Below are 19,541 nucleotides of genomic sequence, written 5' to 3'. Positions count from 1 at the left end.
CTGCCCAGATATGTCAGAGATGAAGAGCCTGAAGCCTTCCAGATGTTGTTGGATTTCAGCTCTCACCAGCCCCAGCCAGCACAGTCAGGGATGATGAGAATTGTAGTCTAACATCTAGAAGGTTACAGGTTCCTGCTTCCCTGAGAAGATGTAGAAGGTAGGTGGCCGTGGGCCACTGACCTGGTAAACTGGCCACTCGCCTGGCCTGGCCAGCAAGCTTCCTGACTGTATTCACCTATATTAAAGATGTTGGGAGAAACAGACATTGAAATGCGTCTCTTCCCCCCCCTCCAATTTCCAAAACTTTTATTTAAAAGGTATATATTCCATACTTTTAATGGCTGTGCCACGCTGGCTGTCGATTGCACTGCAAAATCTCCCAGTTATATTTCAGTTCTTGCAGCTCCTGTTCTTGCATACCTTGTTTGCCTTCTCAAGTGTCTTAATGTGCCTACACGTATTAGATTCTCCTTTAAGGTGTGCATTTAGTTCGCCTCTCTGTCATCCTCCAACAGTCTCCCCCCCCCCCTTTGAAACACTTTTCAGGTGTTGTTCTCAAAAATCGTGTTGGTTTGGCATCAACACTGTTCAGGTCTGGGTGTGTCAGAATCCGACAGAGGACCATCTTGAGATTGTCTCCCATGTGAACAGCTTTCCCTTTCCCTGTGCATTGCCATATCTTCTCTGCAGGGGTGGAAGACCTGTGGTCCTCCAGATGTTGAACTACAGTTCCCATCATCCCTGACCATGGTGACTGGTGCTCATTTGGAATGGGAGTCAAGCAACATCTGGAAGGGGACAGGTTCTCCATCCATTCTTTGTTGTGTCCAAATATAACGTGTTAGCACCAAATGCAGGCTTGCTTATTGTAACGCTACTAACGCCCCAGTTTATTTACCTCTCCCTGGATGGTCTTTGCTGGCAATTTTTTTGCATGGCTTATCAGGCGTTTTAGTGATTCTTGGCGACAAAGAGTTGTTTACAGTAGTTTGTTGGACTGTTAAAATTAAAATGCAGATCAAACAAGAAAAAAAACCCAGCACTCAGCAGCAAGATTGGCAACAGATGTTTTTATAACATTATGAAAGTCTAAGTTTACGAGCAGATCAAGTGGAACAGAGCTACAGAAGGGCTATACTGGGGCCAAGGATTGTGTTCAGTAAAATTCCACTACTGCTCACAATGCCATTAACAGCTTCTTTAAAAATTGGGGCAATGTATCCCTTACATTTTGGTATGCCAATTATTTTCAGTCTATAGCCTTGCTTTCACTCCAAAATAAATCTGTGATCTGTAGTTAAGTACTTATGGGTGGGTTATTTTTTATTTTTTTATTTTTGGCTTTCTCAAAAATAGTCCAACTTAGCAAGTTTCTGGAATAGAAATGGAGTCCCAGTTACAAAGTGTGAAAACACTGAATCTTGCATTTTGTTCGAAGTTCTTCACACACATCTCTTTAGATTTCCAGGGTTTCCTTTCTCCCATTCAGGTTAATTGGTTCTCTTTAGGCAGTTTTATTAATGTTGGCTCAAAATCTGTCCGCATTTTGCACAGAAAGGATTTATAGGAACTTTCCTTGACCGAAATTGGATCTTGTTGAGGCGTTATGTGTGCAGGGAGACCCATTCAGAAAAAGGGGGAGAAGGCCAAGGTTTTCTTTGAGTTTTGTAAATTGACTACTTTCTGACCCACTTATTTTTAAAGTGGGATGCAGGAGCTAGTTCCCACAAAAGTGTAGAGTCTAGATGTTCTCACTCAATATTGCCTTGCTTTTATGTTTTTAATATTTTTCTTTCTTGGCTCTCTTATTTTGAGAGTGGATCCTGTCTTGGGTCACATCCACACCATAGATCTAAAGCACATGGCTTCCCCAAAGAATGGTGGGAACTGTAGTTTCATCTCCCACAGAGCTACAATTTCTAGCACTCTTAAATTACAGTTCCTGAGATTCTTTGAGGGGAAGCCATGTGCTTTAAATCTGCTTTACATGTGTAGATGTGACTTTGTTTCTAATTCTCTCATTACCACCTGTGGGAGACTCAGATGACATTTCTAGCCTGCCTTTTGGATCCTGTCATAAAACAGTTTAAAAGGAACAGGTTAAAGAAAGCCACAAAATATGGAACCACCCAGAACCTGATAAGTATGTCAGTCAGTTGAGTCAAAATAAAAAAAATCCTTCCAGTAGCACCTTAAAGACCAACTAAGTTAGTTCTTGGTATGAGCTTTCGTGTGCATGCACACTTCTTCAGATACACAGTCAGTTGAGTATAAATGATGTTGACTGCTGAAACAGCCAGGTTTTCACAGCTTGCCAGAAGCCAAGCAGATGGGAAGCCCGGCAGTCATTCCTCCTTCAAAAGGGCATTTCAGGGTCCGGGTGCCATGACCGAAAAGGCTCTGTCTCTTGTGCTTGTTTTGCCAAATGTAAGATGGGCAGAATACACAGAGCAGGGTTTTTGTTCTGAGGCAGTGTTGGGGTACCTTTCTCAGCCCCAAGGGATGCATTATTGCTGACCTGCTCCTGACACCCGCTCTTGACTTGTGGTCTCTGGGGAGACCCACAAGGGGCAGATAGAAAGACCTTAGGAGTCTTGTTTGGCCCCTCGGTCTGAGGTTCCGCATCCGTTTTCCAAGTGCATAGGCAGGGGGTGGACTGGTGCTTCTTGTGCTTATAGGGGCAGAGAGGGCCCTGTGTCTTTTCTGTGCTGTTGCTTGCTGTTACTAGCCACCTGGCACGTGCATTCTGAAGAGGGCAAGCCTTCAGAGAAGCCTTGCAAACTTGGTTCAAATGATAAGTCTTTTGACCCACTTGTGTTGGTCAGGAAGCCTGTGTCCTTGTTCCACAGAGCTCCTGTTCCGATGAAAGAGCTCTGAGCAGCTATGAATCTTGAGACCCTGCCTGTATATTTGTGTATGTGTGTATTAAAAATGGAATCATGTCGACGGACTCCCCTTGCTGGGACAACTAACATAGCATGTTTCTGAGTTGCACAGAGCACTACCTGGTGTCTGGGGTTCTCCTTGGTAGCCTAACTGAAGGTGACTTTCAGACTTATGAGTACTTGCATGCATGTATGCTGTCCATGACTGTAATAAACACCATAAAGTGTGAGCAGGAAGAGTGTGTTGGGTGCCTGGTTTGAAAAACAACCAACTTAGTGTTCTGATGTGTGTCTATAGCAGATCCCTGTGTTAGACAGTCTCATTCCCTGCAGAACAGTATTCACTGGGAGATACCAATTTGTACCCTGCTTTGGTACAATACACTTTGGGGTATCCCGAAACTCTGGGCTATTTTGTGAAGCTAATTGTTGGAAGAAGGCTCGTTGTTTTTGCTATTTTGCTATTTATTTTTGAGCTTTTATATTGTAAACTGCTTTATGATCCTTGGATGAACAGCAGTATAAAACTTTAATAAATGCTATTGCTACTACCACCATGTGAAATTGTTAGATGTTTTTTCAAACATGAAGCAACTCAAAAGGAAATGTATAGGCCTGCCAGATTTTGGAGGAAAGGGGTCGAGTTGGAGCTATGTCAAGGTGACTGCTTAAAGCTGTAATATTATGCTCCTTACCTATGAGTAAGCCTCTTTGAACACAACGCGGGTGTTGTAGAATTGCACTGTAAATATAAACACAGGGGAAGACTAGAGTATCGGATGAAAGGGCATTCACATGAGGGGCAGCTGGAGGGGGGCAAGGGAATTAGTTAGGTGTCCTTTGGACATGGGTAGCTGTAGAGGAAAAATGTTCAGGGAAGAGCTAGAAAGAAGAAAAAAACAATTGCAGAGGATCAAGTCAGTGGAAATGTCTGAACACAACCAAACTTAAAATGAAGACGAGAACAGAGAAACCAGCAAAGACCAGTGAGAAGCATGTCGGGACAAAACCAGGGTGGGAGGAAAAGAGGGAAATGGACTAATCATTTTTAGTAGTGTCTGCAGTAACTGATGGCTAAGCAGCTGAAAAATGCTCTCCTGCCAATGTTAGTGACAAAGCGAGAATCCGTTTGCATGGGGTTTAGGGGCAAGCTTGCTCCTCACCTATCCATGCCCCCAGCCCCCAGGGCAGGTACCTCCCACTTTGTGAGATGTGGGTTTTATGTAGTTTGGGAGCTTGTGCATGACAGGGATCACTTTACATATCTGCGTGAAGCTAAATATAGCTGCCTTACGCAGGAGCAGAACAGCTGTGTGGTCATTGTAGCTTCTGGCTCCGATGCTCCAGAGCGAGGGCCAGAACTCGTATAACTGGAAAGGTGGAGATTGGAGAACACACTGTTGGTTCATGCAACAGGCTGGTTACTGGCCTACGTCAACGGTGTCTTTAAAGTTACTTGACATCTCTCTCTTTCTCTCTCTTTCTCGGTGTGTGTTCTCCCCCTTGCAGCCTCTTGCCATTACGAAAACCCAACGTTCCAGATTTCAGTGGCAGTTGTGATTTGCCACAGTGCTGGTGTGTGTGTGTGTGTGTGTGTGTGTGTGTGTAAATCATTTCTAGCTCAGTTCAGTATATTAGCTACGGGACAGGCACTTAATTAAACTTTGTGCTAGGCAAGAATACCCTTCGGCATGAGTCCAAATGCTACGCTTCGGTATGCAAGAGCTCAACAAAGTCGTCTTTATGCTTTCCAGAGTGCTGCCCGAGAGTGACTTTTTTCAGTGCCTGCCAGTTCTATCTTGTCTGGAGGCAAACGTTTGGGGAAATGTGCTAGATGCCCCTAAGTGGTAGAGGGGCTGGAGTAGCTTTAAATGTCATTGTGTTAAAGCCCAGGTGGCCATTTTTTTTCTCCTCTTGTAACTTGAAAGATCAATGTGCCGGATTGCCTTTATTTTATTTTATTTTAAAGTTTGATTTATTTATTTCATTTCTGAATCACTTCTCACAAGGCACCCCAAAGCGATTTACAGTATAGCATACCGTATTTTTCCGTGTATTAGACGAGGGGTTGTCCAATACATGGGTAGTGGCATTGGGGGGGGGGGTTAGAAGCGGTGTGCCTGTCAGCCAGCCGGTTGGCGGGAGTGCAACTTCCCCTAATGCTGCCGGAGTGGGAAACGATCTAGGGAGTGTTTCCTGCACGCAGCTGTGTGCGGGGAGAAGCTGCGCACTGCTAGCCAGCTGGCTGGCTTCCCCTGATGCCGCTGCGTGCGGGAAACACTCCCTAGATCATTTCCCATGCGTAGCGGCATTGGGGGAAATTGCACTCCAGTCAACCGGCTGGCTGGCTTCCCCTGATGCCGCTGCATGCAGGAAACACTCCCTAGATCATTTCCCATGCGTAGCGGCATTGGGAGAAATTGCACTCCAGTCAACCGGCTGGCTGGCTTCCCCTGATGCCGCTGCATGCAGGAAACACTCCCTAGATCATTTCCCGCACGCAGCGGTACTGGGGGAAGTTGTGCTCCAGCCAACCGGCTGCCTGGCGGGAGCGCAACTTCCCCCTATGCCAACTGCACGCGGGAAACGATCTAACGAGTGTTTCCTGCACGCAGCTGTGTGCGGGGAGAAGCCCAACAACTTTGGGCCATCTCCCCTTATTTTCTTAAAACTGAGCCCCCCAAAATGGTTGGTTCTTATACATGGGGGGCGTCTTATAGATGGGAAAGTACAGTACATAAAACAATTGCATATGAAAAATCAATTCAGTTTGAAGACAGATACCAAGGTTTTAGAAGGTTTATTGAAAGTGGAACGTCTTTAGCAGGTGCCAAAACGCAATAGAGAAGGCATCTGTCTGATATTCATTGGGAGGATGATCCAAAGGGCCGGTGTTTCCAAGAGCATGCAGAATGGACCTCCTGATATGATGGTACCTGCAGGATGCCCTCTCCTGTAGAATGCAATGATTGCTTGGGCATGCAGGCAGTGAGCTGATCTTGGAGGTATCCTGGTCCCAAGCTGCGTAGGGTTTTGTGCACCATATACCTAGCCTATCTAATTGGCAGCTGGTGCAACTAATAGCAGTTGTAGGGTGGTTTGCATTGGGCTGTGTTGCTGGAGGAAGTTTTGGTGTTCCCCATGGCACCTTACAAAGTTTCATATGTACAGTGGTGCCTCGCAAGACGAAAATAATTCGTTCCGCGAGTCTTTTCGTCTTGCGATGTTTTTCGTCTTGCGAAGCATGGTCCGTCGCAACTGCGCCTCTTCAAGCGGCTTTAAGAAAAAAGCGCAAGACGTTTTCATCTTGTGAAGCAAGCCCATAGGGAAATTCGTCTAGCGAAGCAAGGCAAAACCGAAAACCCTTTCGTCTAGTGGGTTTTTCGTCTTGCGAGGCATTCGTCTTGCGGGGCACCACTGTATAAGCAAACTGGGCCAGTTCTCTTCTCTCCAGGAACTCACACATGACAACAGCGGTCAGTTCTTTTTGTGAACATAGTTGCAGGACCACACTAATTTAGTAATGCACACAGTAGTTGTTGCGCAAATAATAGCTCTGTTCAGGTGTTTGCTGAACTGTCCTGTTTCCAGGGTCTCTGCCAGCGGTGAGCTTTGTGTGTTGAGAAGGAAGATCTGGTGGAGGAGTCTTTATGCTTTCAGCTGAATAATGGGCCTGTCCCTTAAGACCATTTGGCCAAATGCATGAAGATTATTCCTTCACACCTCCCACACACTGCCGATCGGAACAGGGCAATTGGGCTGGAGCTGGTCTGCGTGTGTGGCCACATTGAGACACTCTTCCCAACAGTGCTCCTTGTCTATGGCATCCTATGCTTTTTTGCCTGCATTTGTGGATCTCTGGAAAGGCACAGTCTGTAATGGCTGTGATATGAGCATCTCTAGAGACTGATATGCTTTTACGGTGCAAGTGCTAAAGGAGTGTGATGATTTCCCATTCTGAGATACTAGTAACTTCCAAATGTGATGTTCCTTGATGCATCCTCAGTAAATAGCTGCTAGTTAAAGAGGGGGAAAGGCCAAAGAGTATTCAGATACATTAGCAATGTTCTCCTCATTGATGGAATAATAAGTCAGTCTCTGACCAGTGCATTCTGTGCCTTGATTTTCCTCTTAAGCAAGTGATAATGTGCTTTACACCATGTCTGGCAAGAGCTGAAGGTTGTGGAGGTAAGATTTATGAGTTCAGGACACAAAAGTCTGAATATGCTTGCCTCTTAATCTGTAAACAGAACAACCTGCCCAAAGCCCATTTGTAATAAAGCCTCCATCTATCATGCTGTGTTCTGAATATACATTCTCAAATTACATCTTAAGAAGTCTCAACAGAAATTGGCTGTATTCAGAGCAATACTAGTAAGGTACAAATATAGGGAATACCCGCACCTCTCTGACTCCGGATATGGATATACATTTCCTCCTTAGTATTATTAATGTGGAGGGCTTTTTCAAGCATCCGATCTAAATGTAACCTAATGGTTACTCAGACAATATTATTACATTTTCAGACTGTGTGTGTGTGTTTTGAATGGAGTCCATATTTCCCTTGTCACACATCATTTTTATTGCCAACTGTTTCCCACATGCCTGTTCATGATGCTTTTTAAAAAGGGCGGGGGGATATGTTGTAAGATAAAGCAATATTGAGTAAAGTGAAGCAGTATTGAGAAAGTTAACTAAGATAAATGTGTATGAGGCTTAGTTATCTCAAACAGGTGAGGATATCAGCTTGTATCTGGCCTGTGCCACTTCAGATGGATGGGGCGGGGCATGGGGGGGTTCTTACAAATGGATGCACGGCACTTACTCTCTGTACCTAGAGAAAACATAGAATCATAGAATAGTAGAGTTGGAAGGGACCCCCAAGGTCATCTAGTTCAACCCCATGCAATGCAGGAATCTCATACATTCTCTATACAGTCGTACCTTGAATCTCGAACGCCTTGGCTCCTGAACAAATTGGCTCCCCGACAATCAAAACCTGGAAGTTTGTTTTCTGGTTTATGAATGATTTTCGGAAGCCAAATGTCTGGCGCGGCTTCTGTGGCTTCCGATTGGCTGCAGGATCTTCCTGCAGCCAATCAGAAGCTGCACTTTGGTTTCCAAACGTTTTGGAAGTTGAACAGACTTCTGGAACACATTCCGTTCGACTTCCAAGGTACGACTGTACATGGAAAACTCATACGCCAAGGAGAATGTTTCTTTCCTAGCCTCCCTGACATTCTAAGTGTCTATGAATAATCATTGGTTTTTCTTCACAGCATTCCATCATGAGACCTCCAGTCAGCAGTCTGAAAGGGTGCAGGCCAGGAACAGTTGTACCTTATTGCCTATTTGTTTTTAAATCAAAGGATTTGTTCTCTCACAAACATCTTCTGAAGCATCTTTAGGCAGCGGTTCACCTCTTAAATCAAGCTGAGGGACAAAGCTGCCCAGTCTTTCCTAGGGACTAGAATAAGGCAGAGGTTAGTTGCATCCTTTGGATGCAGTGCAGGTGTGGGAGAACATTTGGTGCTCTAGAAGTTGCTGAACTGAAACTCCCATCATCCCTGGCCTTTGGCCATGCCTGCTGGGGCTGATGGGAGTTGTAGTCCAGTGACAAGTGGAGAGCCAAAGCTTCTTCACAACTGGTGTAGAAGATCTGAAATGCTTTTTCCTCCAATGTTGTGTTCAAAAGCCATCTCCTAGAAATCCTCTTTTCCAAATTAGTGGAGGAGGATTTAAAACTGGATCTTTAGCATCCGTATTTGGCAACTCTGTGAGGCAGGTTAGGCTGAGAGCTAGGAATTGGTTCAATATCACCCAGTGGATGTGTGGATCTCGACCAGCATCCTAACCATTGCACCGTACTGCCTCTTTTTTTGTGGCTGTAGATAGATTTGTAACTTGCAGGACAGCAGTAATCCCCAAAACTGCTGAGAATCTTACAGATAAGTTGGTGAAAGTGGCTGCTGGAGACTAACTGATGTAATGCCGTTGACATTCTACTGAACTTTAACTGCTGTATGTAATTGTGTGTTACTGGAAGAACTTGCAGTGACCTTTTGGTTAATGCACATAAACTGTCTTTGACTTTGTCTCTCTTGAACCTGCTGCCTTTCATTGATTCTCATTGGGTGCTTGCAATTTCCAGTATTATGAAGTATTTTATAAAGTCTAGCCTTTAGTTCCTCTCCCCCCACCTCAACTGAAAATCCCCAGACACTGCCACCTTTCCCTGCAGGGGAGATCCTGCAACCTGTTGATCATTTTCTGGTGCCTTTGCCATACACCACTTCCAGCTCTAAGGCACCTGCTTCTTGGAGATTGGGCAAACCAGGCATCCAAGACATTGGGTTGTAGCCAGCTAACTCAGATCCATTAATTCCAATAGGTCTACTCTAGGTTGGTCCACTGAGTACTAAGAGCAAAGCATCCCAGAGTTCCCTGGGAAGAGTGATGGATTGATTAAATCACTCAGGGAACTATTGCTCTGGGAGAGGAAATAGGGGTTTCCTAACAACTCTCAGCACCCTTAACACTTCCCAGGATTCCTTGGGGGAAGCCCTGGCTGTTAAATTGGTATCATGGTGATTTAAGTACTGCAGATGTTCCCCTAATTATAAGGCAGCTTCTTGTGACTCTTGGTATGGCTCCATGGGATATACTTATTTATTTATTTAATTTTATATTTTATTTTATTTTATTTTATTTTATTTATTTATTTATTTATGTACAATGGTACCTTGGGTTAAGAACTTAATTCGTTCCGGAGGTCCGTTCTTAACCTGAAACTGTTCTTAACCTGAGGTACCACTTTAGCTAATAGGGCCTCCTGCTGCTGCCATGCCGTTGCCACGTGATTTCTGTTCTCATTCTGAAGCAAAGTTCTTAACCTGAGGTACTATTTTTGGGTTAGCGGAGTCTGTAATCTGAAGCGTCTGTAACCCGAGGTACCACTGTACCACCCTTTATCCAAAGATCCCAGGCTGGTGTACAACATTCAGAACAATAGATGGAGCATAATAAAAAAACATAATACACAGCATAATAATAAAATAATCATAATAACAGTCCCCTGCCCACATTTAATAGGCCATAGATTATTTAATGGCCAAAGGCCTGGGTAAAGAGCAATGACTTTGCCTGGTGCCTAAAGTCATATATCGATGGCGCTGGGTGAACTTCTCCGGGGAGAGCATTCCACAGTTGGCTTTGGGGGATCTGCTTCCTCCTCCCTTGGCCATAGATAAGCAGTATAAAGAGAAAGCAGTCTCTTACCAGTAACAGAACTGTTTAATGAACACAGCAAAAGAACAAGCACCCCTTCTCAGAGTGCAGGTGCTCCCAATTAAGGTTCTGCCCACTTCCCTCTAGTCACTTCCGCCCTCTCGTCTCCTAGCCACCTGATCTCTCAACCATTGAGCCTTTTGCACAGTTACCTTAGCTAATCTTCTAGCCTTGGGACTGAGAGGCTGTCCATCTTCCAGTGATAGAGAGTCTGCTAGCTCACTCTCTTCCCATTCTTCTTGCTGTTCACCTTCCAGTTCTGCCCAACTGTTGTCTTGCAATCTGTGCCCCTCCACAAACCATTGTTCCAAATCAACACTACTCCACTGCTCCTGTGGAGTTTCAGGATCCTGGCCATGAGCAGGGGGAGGGGTAGGCTCCCACCGTTCCTCACCAGAGTTCTGCTCCTCAGCCTGGTCTCTGACAGTTGGGGAGCCACCACAGTAAAAGCCTGTTCTCATGTTGCCACCCTCCAAACCTCTTGGGGAGCGAGGACATTGAGAAGGGCCTCGGATGGCAAGTGCAGGGTTTGAGTCGGTTTGTAAGTCCATCCTTAAAGTAATGAGGTCCTGAGCCATGTAAGGCTTTATAGGTCAGCACCAGCACTTTGAATTGGGCCCAGAAACTAATTGGCAGCCAGCTTGAACTGTATATGTATGGAGTCAATAAGTAAGGTAAAGGACCCCTGGACGGTTAAGTCCAGTCAAAGGTAACTATGGGGTTGTGGTGCTCATCTTGCTTTCAGGCCGAGGGAGACGGTCTTTGTCCACAGACAGTTTTCCGGGTTATGTGGCCAGCATGACTAAACCACTACTGATTCACGGAGGACCATGATGAGTGCCAGAGCACACGGAAACGCCATTTACCTGCCCACTGCAGTGGTACCTATTTATCTACTTGCACTGGCATGCTTTCTAACTGCTAGGTTGGCAGGAGCTGGGACAGAGCAACGGGAGCTCACCCCGTTGTGGGGATTCGAACCGCCGACCTTCTGATCAGCAAGCCCAACAGGCTCAGTGGTTTAGACCACAGTGCCACCCACGTTACCACCAACTGTAAGAATGACTCTTACTTGACGAATGACTCTTGTTTAGGGCCCATCTACATCAGTATTGGCCACACTGACTGGCAGCAGCGCTCCAGGGTTCCAGACGCCTCTTCTCCCCAGCTCTATCTGGAGATGTTGCAAGTTGAACCTGCAGGTGCTTCACCACTGAACTATATCCCTTCCCCCCCTCCAAGGGAGCTGTTTTATGCGTTCACCTTTGCCTCCTAGCATTCTTGGACCCCCTGAAGTTTCCTTCCCTCTTTCCTATTTGTATACTCTTCAGAACAAGGGATAAGGCTGTCTTCAGAGGCTGCTGCATTACAAATTATTCATCACGATTTTTGTTCTGCCTTTGGGGGGGTAGGAGGGGTGGCACTGTTAATGCTGTGCTCTCAGCCCTGAGCCCGTCTGAATAATTCAAAGGTGTTAAGAAGTGGGAGAAGAGGCAGGTGCCACTGTCTGTGTTTTTCCTTCCTTTTTATTGTAGGCACTTCCTTTTTTTTGTTGTTGCCTAGGAAACCAGCGTCGGCTGGCATGTTGATGATCAGGTGGAATCCAAAGTAGCTTCAGCTGTCAAAGGTATATTCCACCTCTGTGAAATTATCTCTGCTGATCAATTGAATAGCCCAGGTTTTTATCACCTTTGCTAAGTTATGGACACCTTCCCTCTAGCTCCACTTCTCCTTTCTAAGCTTTGGCCTAAATATGCAGTCCAAATAATTATCTCTTTGAAATAGTCTCCAATGTTAACGGGTCCAACAATGTGTCTTAATCAGAGTTCTAAGACATGAAGAAAAGCATTGATGGCCCTCTAAAGGTGTTATGCAGACCTGATAATCCCTATTCACATGAACAAGAAATTTAGAAATGCTGGGCTGTGGGAAGTGATATTCGCTGACTCTCTTGGCTCATTCTTACAATCAAGAGTTCATCTCCGACTGCCTCCATCAAGAAGGGATGGGTATGACTTTCACTGTCCTCTTGTCAACATCTCTTGGAGTCTTGGGATCATCTAGAACAGGCATCCGCAAACTCGGCCCTCCAGATGTTTTGGGACTACAACTCCCATCATCCCTAGCTAACAGGACCAGTGGTCAGGGATGATGGGAATTGTAGCCCCAAAACATCTGGAGGGCCGAGTTTGGGGATGCCTAATCTAGAATATTCTTGGTCAATCTTTTCCATTGGGCTCCTGAAAGATTGTCTTTAATCTCTTTCAGTCTTTTAAAATGACGTGGTGCCAATGACAGATGTGTTTGAGGAGTCCTGGCATTATGCACATCTCTTAACTCGGTGGTGTTCGCATGGTTAATACAGCCATTCTGTCTTATGCCCCACCCTGTTTGTTAAGATTATCCTCTGTTGTCTAGCTGACTTTCCCTTCGATTCTCTTAGCCTTCTAGTGAGCCCCAGCATCACACACAGGTGCTGTTTTTTGTTTTTATGGAGTTCTGAAATCCACCAAAATAACACAGTGTTACCACTGTGTGAAAGGGATATTTCAAAGAGATCCTGGTCTTAGCAGAGATTGTTGACCTTACCACACCCCTTTGATTTAGTTGCTGAGTCAGTCCTCCAACTGTGTAAAAAAATGGGAGTTGAAACAGGTTAATGAGTTGTTATCCCAGATACCCCCTCAAATCATGTTCCTGGAAATGTGCATTGATGTTTGCAAGGAAAGTCTGTGCGTGCAAATAATTCAGGGAGAACTTAATTAATAATAGTTACATTATGAATTGAGGGGCAATAAGAGAAGTGTTGGCTTTAACCCAAAAGAGAGAGTTTACTTTGGCTCAGCAGCTGCCCATTTGAGGATGTTCAGTAGGCACGACTTCTTTTGCCATTTACTTCCACGTCTTCCTCCTGGCACCTGGGTGGTGGACATTAGATACTACCAATTTTAGGTGACGATGGGTGGCTTGTCTGCTGCTACAGCCTGAGCCTTTAAAGTTAAGCTAGGTTCATTCCTCCACGCAAATTCTCACCTGCAATAACATTCCTGCTGGCCAGCATAGGGTCCATGGAGACTCTGCTGGCTGCTTAGGTCTCCACATGTTTAACTGAGTGGAAGTAAACAAGCCGTCCTTTTGATGCTCCCTATGGAAGAGATTCCACCAACCTCCGTTCTTTGCAGAGTTAAATGGAAAACAGAGAACACTCTTGTTTTTTTTCTGCTGTGAATTCATCCAGCTCTTTCTAGGAAGGAAAGGCTGCCCTCTCACGCAGTTGCTCAGTTATACCGTAGCCCGGACAATGTTGTCTTTTGAGAATCGTTGTCTTGAAACAGAGGTTGAGTTGTCACTACCCTACCTTTTACAGGAATGGTTGGGATTCAGTTTCCCATACAGAGATCTATGGCAGGGCAGTGAATGGGCCTCTTTCTCTTCAAATGACAGGGAAATAATTTGTCACAAGTGGTTTGCAGGCATTATTCCCTTTGAGGGGGTTCTTTTTGTTGATTCTTCCCATAAACCCTGAAAATTTATTATTATTATTATTATAAAGCTAGTTGGTAACATTTGCATTAATTTAATAGCAATTACAGGCATGTTGTTTTTAGTTTCCTTGCATAGGCTGTAGCTTGGGGTGTATATGACATTTGCAGGTTTCCCTATAAAGCAGACCTCCCCCCCCCAAGAGTAATCCTGCACAGCAGCTGTGACCCAGCAGTTCCAGACCCCTCCAAATCTCCTGTCTTGGTTTACTGGCTTCTTTTATCTCTTCTGAGTAGGGGAGTGTAGCTGTTGATGGCTTTTATTCAGTTTGATAAAAGTATATTGGAACGAGACGTCCTCAGATACACGCTACATAATACCTGTGCTCAGCGGAGATTATATAGCGTACGTAGGTGGGTTCAGAATTCAAAAAGGATCTTGTGGATCTGGAAAAGTGATTCAAACGATCAGACAATTGGAGCATCTTCCCTCTGATAAAAGATTAAAGTGTTCAACATTTCTTAGTTCATTTCAAGTCATGGCGGTGGGTGGGGGATGAAGACACACAATAAGGGAGGGGTGGGGGAGCCCCATTTTCCATCAACCCCAGTAGTCAGGCAGTCAAGTTGGAATCCAGCAGTGTCCAGAGGGAGACGGACACTCTTTCCCTGCAAGTGGAAATTGTAAAATATGTGTGATACTGAGAAAGTGGGTAGAGAGGATCTGTCCCTTTCCTACAAAATAAGAACTTGGCAAAACTGATTCCACCCAATCTAAACCTACTCTAACCCTGGCCCACAACCTCATGCATTCCCCCTCCCAGGCCCACCAAGGGTCTTTTCCCCTTTCCCCCTCCCTCTACCTGTTTCTTGCCCAGGCCCCTGGTTGGCAATATTGCCATTCCTCAGGCCAAAAACATAAGAAAAGCCCCTGGATCAGGCCAGTAGCCTTTTTGGTTCAGTACCCTGTTCTCACAGTGGCCAACCAAATGACAGTAGGAAACCAGTAGGCAGGATTCAAGCCCAAGAACACTTCCCTCCATGCAGCCCTTGCCATAGTTTCCAGCAACTGGTGATACCCAACAACCGACATAGCTGTCATGGCTAGCAGCCATTGGTAGCCCCAACAGAACATGCTCATTCCTCATCTGGGACAATAACCCCAAACCATTTTATTGGATACTGAAACTTCTCACACCGCAGAAAATAGGGCCGGAAATAGTGAGAATGCTCATATCTGTGGGTGCACAGGAGCTAAGTAGGATTTGCAAGGTAATTGGTTTCAACTTGTTAAACCATTTGCATCTGGAGTACACTAAGTGAGATTTGTTCAAACGAGAATGCTTTGCTCTTAGCTAACAAGAAGCACCTGAATTCTGTGCTGTAAACACATGCAGTCGTGTCATGCTGGCCTGCTCCTTTCGTGAAGGCGGCTAAATTGAAATAGATCTCCCAGCGCCAAGCGAGGCGTATTAATTGCACAGCCTTATTCTATTATCTTTGGCCTAATTTTCCGGAAAATGAAGGCTGTGCGCTTTGGCAAATCATTAGGACATTTGTAACAATCAAGGGTAGCCTTTGCTGTTATGTGAGGCATTTAGAGCTGTGTCAACTGACCTTTTCATTTGCCCACAATCAGTGCAGCTCTTTTTGGAAAGCTTCTGGTTTGAATGGAAAATGTGCAGCTTGGAAAATTCCACTAATTTTCTACCTGCAGGTGGTGTCTAGAACAGGAGACCCCAGGCTGCCAGCCTATAGACCTTGCATTGCAGTTTATAGCCAGCCATACCCAAATTCCTACTGTGGACAAGTTGTTGTTAGAGATGCTAGTGGCAAAAAAGGGCAGGGATATGTGGAATCTGACAACAATTCCAAACTGCTAGCTTTGGTTGCAGGGAGGCAACATCTGCCCTGTGGTGAACAAGCAGATGAGCGTGAGGATTGTCCGTGTTGATGCATTCGCAATTTGGTGGCCTCTGTTACAGACTTGGCTGAGCCCATTCTCAAGAGAATTCCTTAACACTGCAACTGTGACATCTGAACAGTGACTATTGTGTTTGCCTGTGTGCATTTCCCACAAACAGACAATGACTCTGCCTGCAGGTGCTTTTAATCCAATTGTGTTATAGTTAGTCTTAAGGGAGGGGTCATTAAACCGTACAGATCACAAGGCTTTTTTTTCTCCCCTTCAGTGTTAAACCTTTTAACTTCATGCCCGAAGGTGAGTGGGCAGCAAGTTGGAGCTGAGAAGAAAACGTCCTCTGCTTTGAAATGCACCAGTTTCCTGGGCTAACCATGTTGTCTAGATGCACTGATTCTTTTTTTTCTCTGTCTTGGGTCACTCTTGCTATCTGCAAGCTTTATTCAAGTGGTCCACGGCATGCCTTTGGATTGTTGGTTGAGGATGGGAAATGGCACAACCATCACATTAAATGTTCATAGTGATTTTTACCTGTATTTTTAATTCTTTTTATTTATTACATTGTATTCGCTGCATTCTGTGGAATTCAAATTGCAGTACAGTAAAATGCAAATGAAGCAATAAAGTGAGATTGAAAATCATACAGCATCTAGCACAGTACAGTTGCTACAAAGGACAGAAAAATCATCAGGTGGCCCACTGAGGTGCTCAGGAATTTTCAGGTGGTCCATGGAGGGGGAAACGTTGGGAGCCACTGATATAAACTTTCTACAAAATGGCTACTAGTCTCTTGGTTCAGAGGCCATGTGCCACACAGTGTCAGCTGCCAGGTCGCAACAATGGCCAGAAGGGCTGTTAGCTTAATTCCCCCCAGAAATACCTGGGTGGCCATTGTAGGGGGAGACAGGATTGACTTTTGGTGTGACAAGCCAGGGCTGCTCCTAACTCCTTGTTTTGAGGAAGCAGGTGGGGACGGGCAGAGAGAGTAAAAGGCACACCGGTTAATGGGTTCTTGTCTTGTCGTGTGTGTCGTTTCAGGTGCTCTCACAGTTGGCCTTGTGCGACAGTGTCAAACCATTCATGGACGTGACAGGACCTGTATTCCTCCACGGTTGCCTCCTGAGTGGGTCACCACCTTGTTTTTCATCATCATGGGAATCATTTCACTGACTGTCACATGTGGCTTGCTAGTGGCTTCCCACTGGCGAAGAGAAGCAACTAAATACGCACGCTGGATAGCATTCACTGGAAGTAAGTCTGCCTTCTGGGCTCTGGAGTAGATCTGGCCGCAGGCCAAACCTCTCGGAGTCACCTTGTCTTTTGGGAAGTCAGCAGAGGGGAGCACCTGTGTCTGAGATGCTTCCGAACACCTTCCTCATAACCTGAAACCCCATGTGGACCCTCCCTTCCCTGGCAGGAAGCTGAAAACGCAAGAAACCTGCATGTACTGACTCCTCCTCCAGCATAGAAAAGGCCAATGGCAAACCTATAGCATCTGCCATTGGTTTCTGTGACCTGAAACAAGGAAGGGTTTATTAGATTTTATATTCCCCCCAAGGAGGTCTAGGTAGGATACATTCTGAATTTGGGGGGTGAGGGGTAAGGCTCTTTTCTCTCATACACAACTAGGTTGCAGTATACTAGTTTCGTCCCTACTGCTAAGCCTAATTTGGGTTCCTCTGTCAAAGGTCAGCACGCTAACAGTGGAGGGCATGGCTGGCTGAGTGGAACAAAGTGAAAAGGAGCATTCCACCGGGCAATAGTTCAGAATTTGTCCACTCCCTTTTCACAGCCACCTGAGCCCATGATCAACCACAACATCTTGTGGCAATGAATTCAATACATTAATTAGGCCTCCCACACAGCCAGCCTTTAGGTACAGCTTTGTGCAGCCCATGAAGGTATACAAGCAGTGGCGTAGCGTGGGTTGTCAGCACCCGGGGCAAGGCAAGTAATTTGCACCCCCTAGCCCGTGGATTTGCACCCCCTAACCCGTGGATTTGTGCCCCCTAACCCTAACCCCCAGATGTTGCACCCGGTGCGGCCGGCCCCCCCTGCACCCCCCACGCTACGCCACTGTATCCAAGGGAAGTCTGCAAGCCCCTGCTGTTCAGATCAAAAGGTCTTGAGGCAGAGATGGCGCTGTTTCCCTCATCAAACCCCTTCATATCCAAAGCAGAAGCAGATTTCCCCTGCTCTAGTGCAGCTCCTTCTTCAAGCCCCGTAAACCAAATGTTGGCTACTTCATTGAATGCTGCTGAACATGAAACTCACTGTCCACACAGGATCCAAAAAGACTCGCAGTCCTTGTTTGCAATATTCACTTAGTTTTAACTGTCTACAAGTCAGGCTCATCTGTCAACTTTTTTTTTTTAAAGTGGCACCTGTTAAGTATGAATGCAGATTAATAGCAATGGCTGCTGAGTTACACAGTACTTGCACTGGTGGCTGGTGACTGTTGGAGCTGGTGGGGCATAAGGCAGGGAGGCCAGTGGTAGGTGGAGTCAGTGCCAGTGATAAGCAGAGCCAATTACTTCTGGTTTTGCCCTTGTCCTTCTCCCTGCTGAGTTCTACAAGGAGCAATGCTGAAACTGAAGAGGAGGAAGTTTACAGCCTGTGCCCCCTCTTGAACTGGTTGCTTAGCAGTTCTTGTTTTATCTGTAAGCCACTTGAGTCCCATTAAGGAAAAGGTGGGGTATCAATAATAATAATAATAATAATAATAATAATAATAATAGGCTGTTTGAGGGCACACTGAAGGTGGTTGGGCATTTGTCCTTATGGACCAGCCTCCACTGAGCATATGCAAGCTGTTTTTGATCAAACCTATTTCTCACTCTACAAGTTAGAACTTACCCATATTCACAAGCCATCAGTCACTGTGGGCTAGCAGTGCAGGTTGGGAAATTTGAGCTGGACTGATCTCCTTTCACAAATATTTGCCCACCCAGGAAGATCAGAAATACTGCTTTCCATGAAGCACCCTTCTCCAAACTATTGCGCATGTTTGGGGTGGGTAATTGGAAGCTTATCTCTTTACGCAGACTAATTATAACAGATGGAATCCGTTTTGAAAAATGGAGTAGGTGCACATGCATGTTTTAATAGGATTGCTTTATTCCCTGCTTTTTGTTCTAGTCAACAACAGTTTCACCTATACCGGAAACCAATTTTCTGCAAGTGTCTGAGCCTAATCTACTGCAGGATTTTGAATATCCCCAAGTAAAAACACTACATTATCTAAAAGACAGACTCAGAATGCCCTGGGCAGCTGCATACAGTATCACTGAGAGCTAGCGTAAATAGAAAAATGGATAAAAGAGGGAATGCGGCATTGTGGAGTTTTGGGGGTTCATACTCACTCTTTTTTCTTAAATAATATACTTCTGCAAGCCTGAGTTTGCTGAGACCTCCTTCTAAAGGAACATCAGAAATGGAGTAGAAATGTTGGAGGAGAGGGCACTACTGTCAGTGGGTACTTGATGGTGGTGCAGAGCTCAGGTGCAGAGTCGGCCTTTCTCTGAATTCTGTTTGCTGAGAGAGGGGCTCCTTTTCCCTATTGCCCCATGGTTGCCATGCCAGAAACGTCATGACTTCTGGGAGGCACTCTGGTTCAATGGTAGAGCCAGCCAACTCTGATTCTCTACTTTGCATGCAGAAGGTCCCCTACTCAGTCTCTCGTATCCCCCAGTTAAAAGGTTTAGGTATCAAGTGATGAGGAAAAACCTCTACCTGAGACCCTGGTGAGCTATTGCCATTTGGAATGGACAGTTGTACCGAGCTAGATGGGTAGGTGGTCTGACCAGGTGCATGTCCACTTCTGATAAGCCATACGATGGGCATAATGCTCCTTTTGTGCTCTACAGCGAGAGGGGAGTGATGCAACTGTATTGGGAGGAAGAGCCTGGCCAAGGTTGAAGGTTATCTACACTGGGTCAGCAAGCCTAGAATTTTATCCTGTGTGAT

General features: G+C 45.5%; 1 protein-coding gene across 1 annotated transcript in view; it reads left to right on the top strand.

The window, feature by feature from the left end:
* MOSMO (modulator of smoothened) overlaps positions 1 to 19,541 on the top strand; it is a 45,178-nt gene that overhangs the window by 18,289 nt on the left and 7,348 nt on the right. The window contains exon 2 of the mRNA XM_083474585.1: positions 16,614 to 16,826. Coding sequence (XP_083330711.1) covers positions 16,614 to 16,826 — 213 coding nt within the window. The remainder of the gene's footprint in view (positions 1 to 16,613; positions 16,827 to 19,541) is intronic.

Source organism: Podarcis liolepis (assembly GCF_965112155.1).
Source record: "Podarcis liolepis genome assembly, chromosome: 14".
NCBI lineage: Eukaryota > Metazoa > Chordata > Lepidosauria > Squamata > Lacertidae > Podarcis > Podarcis liolepis.
Note: the sequence above shows the minus strand (reverse complement) of the source record. Positions and strands in the feature narration are given on the sequence as shown.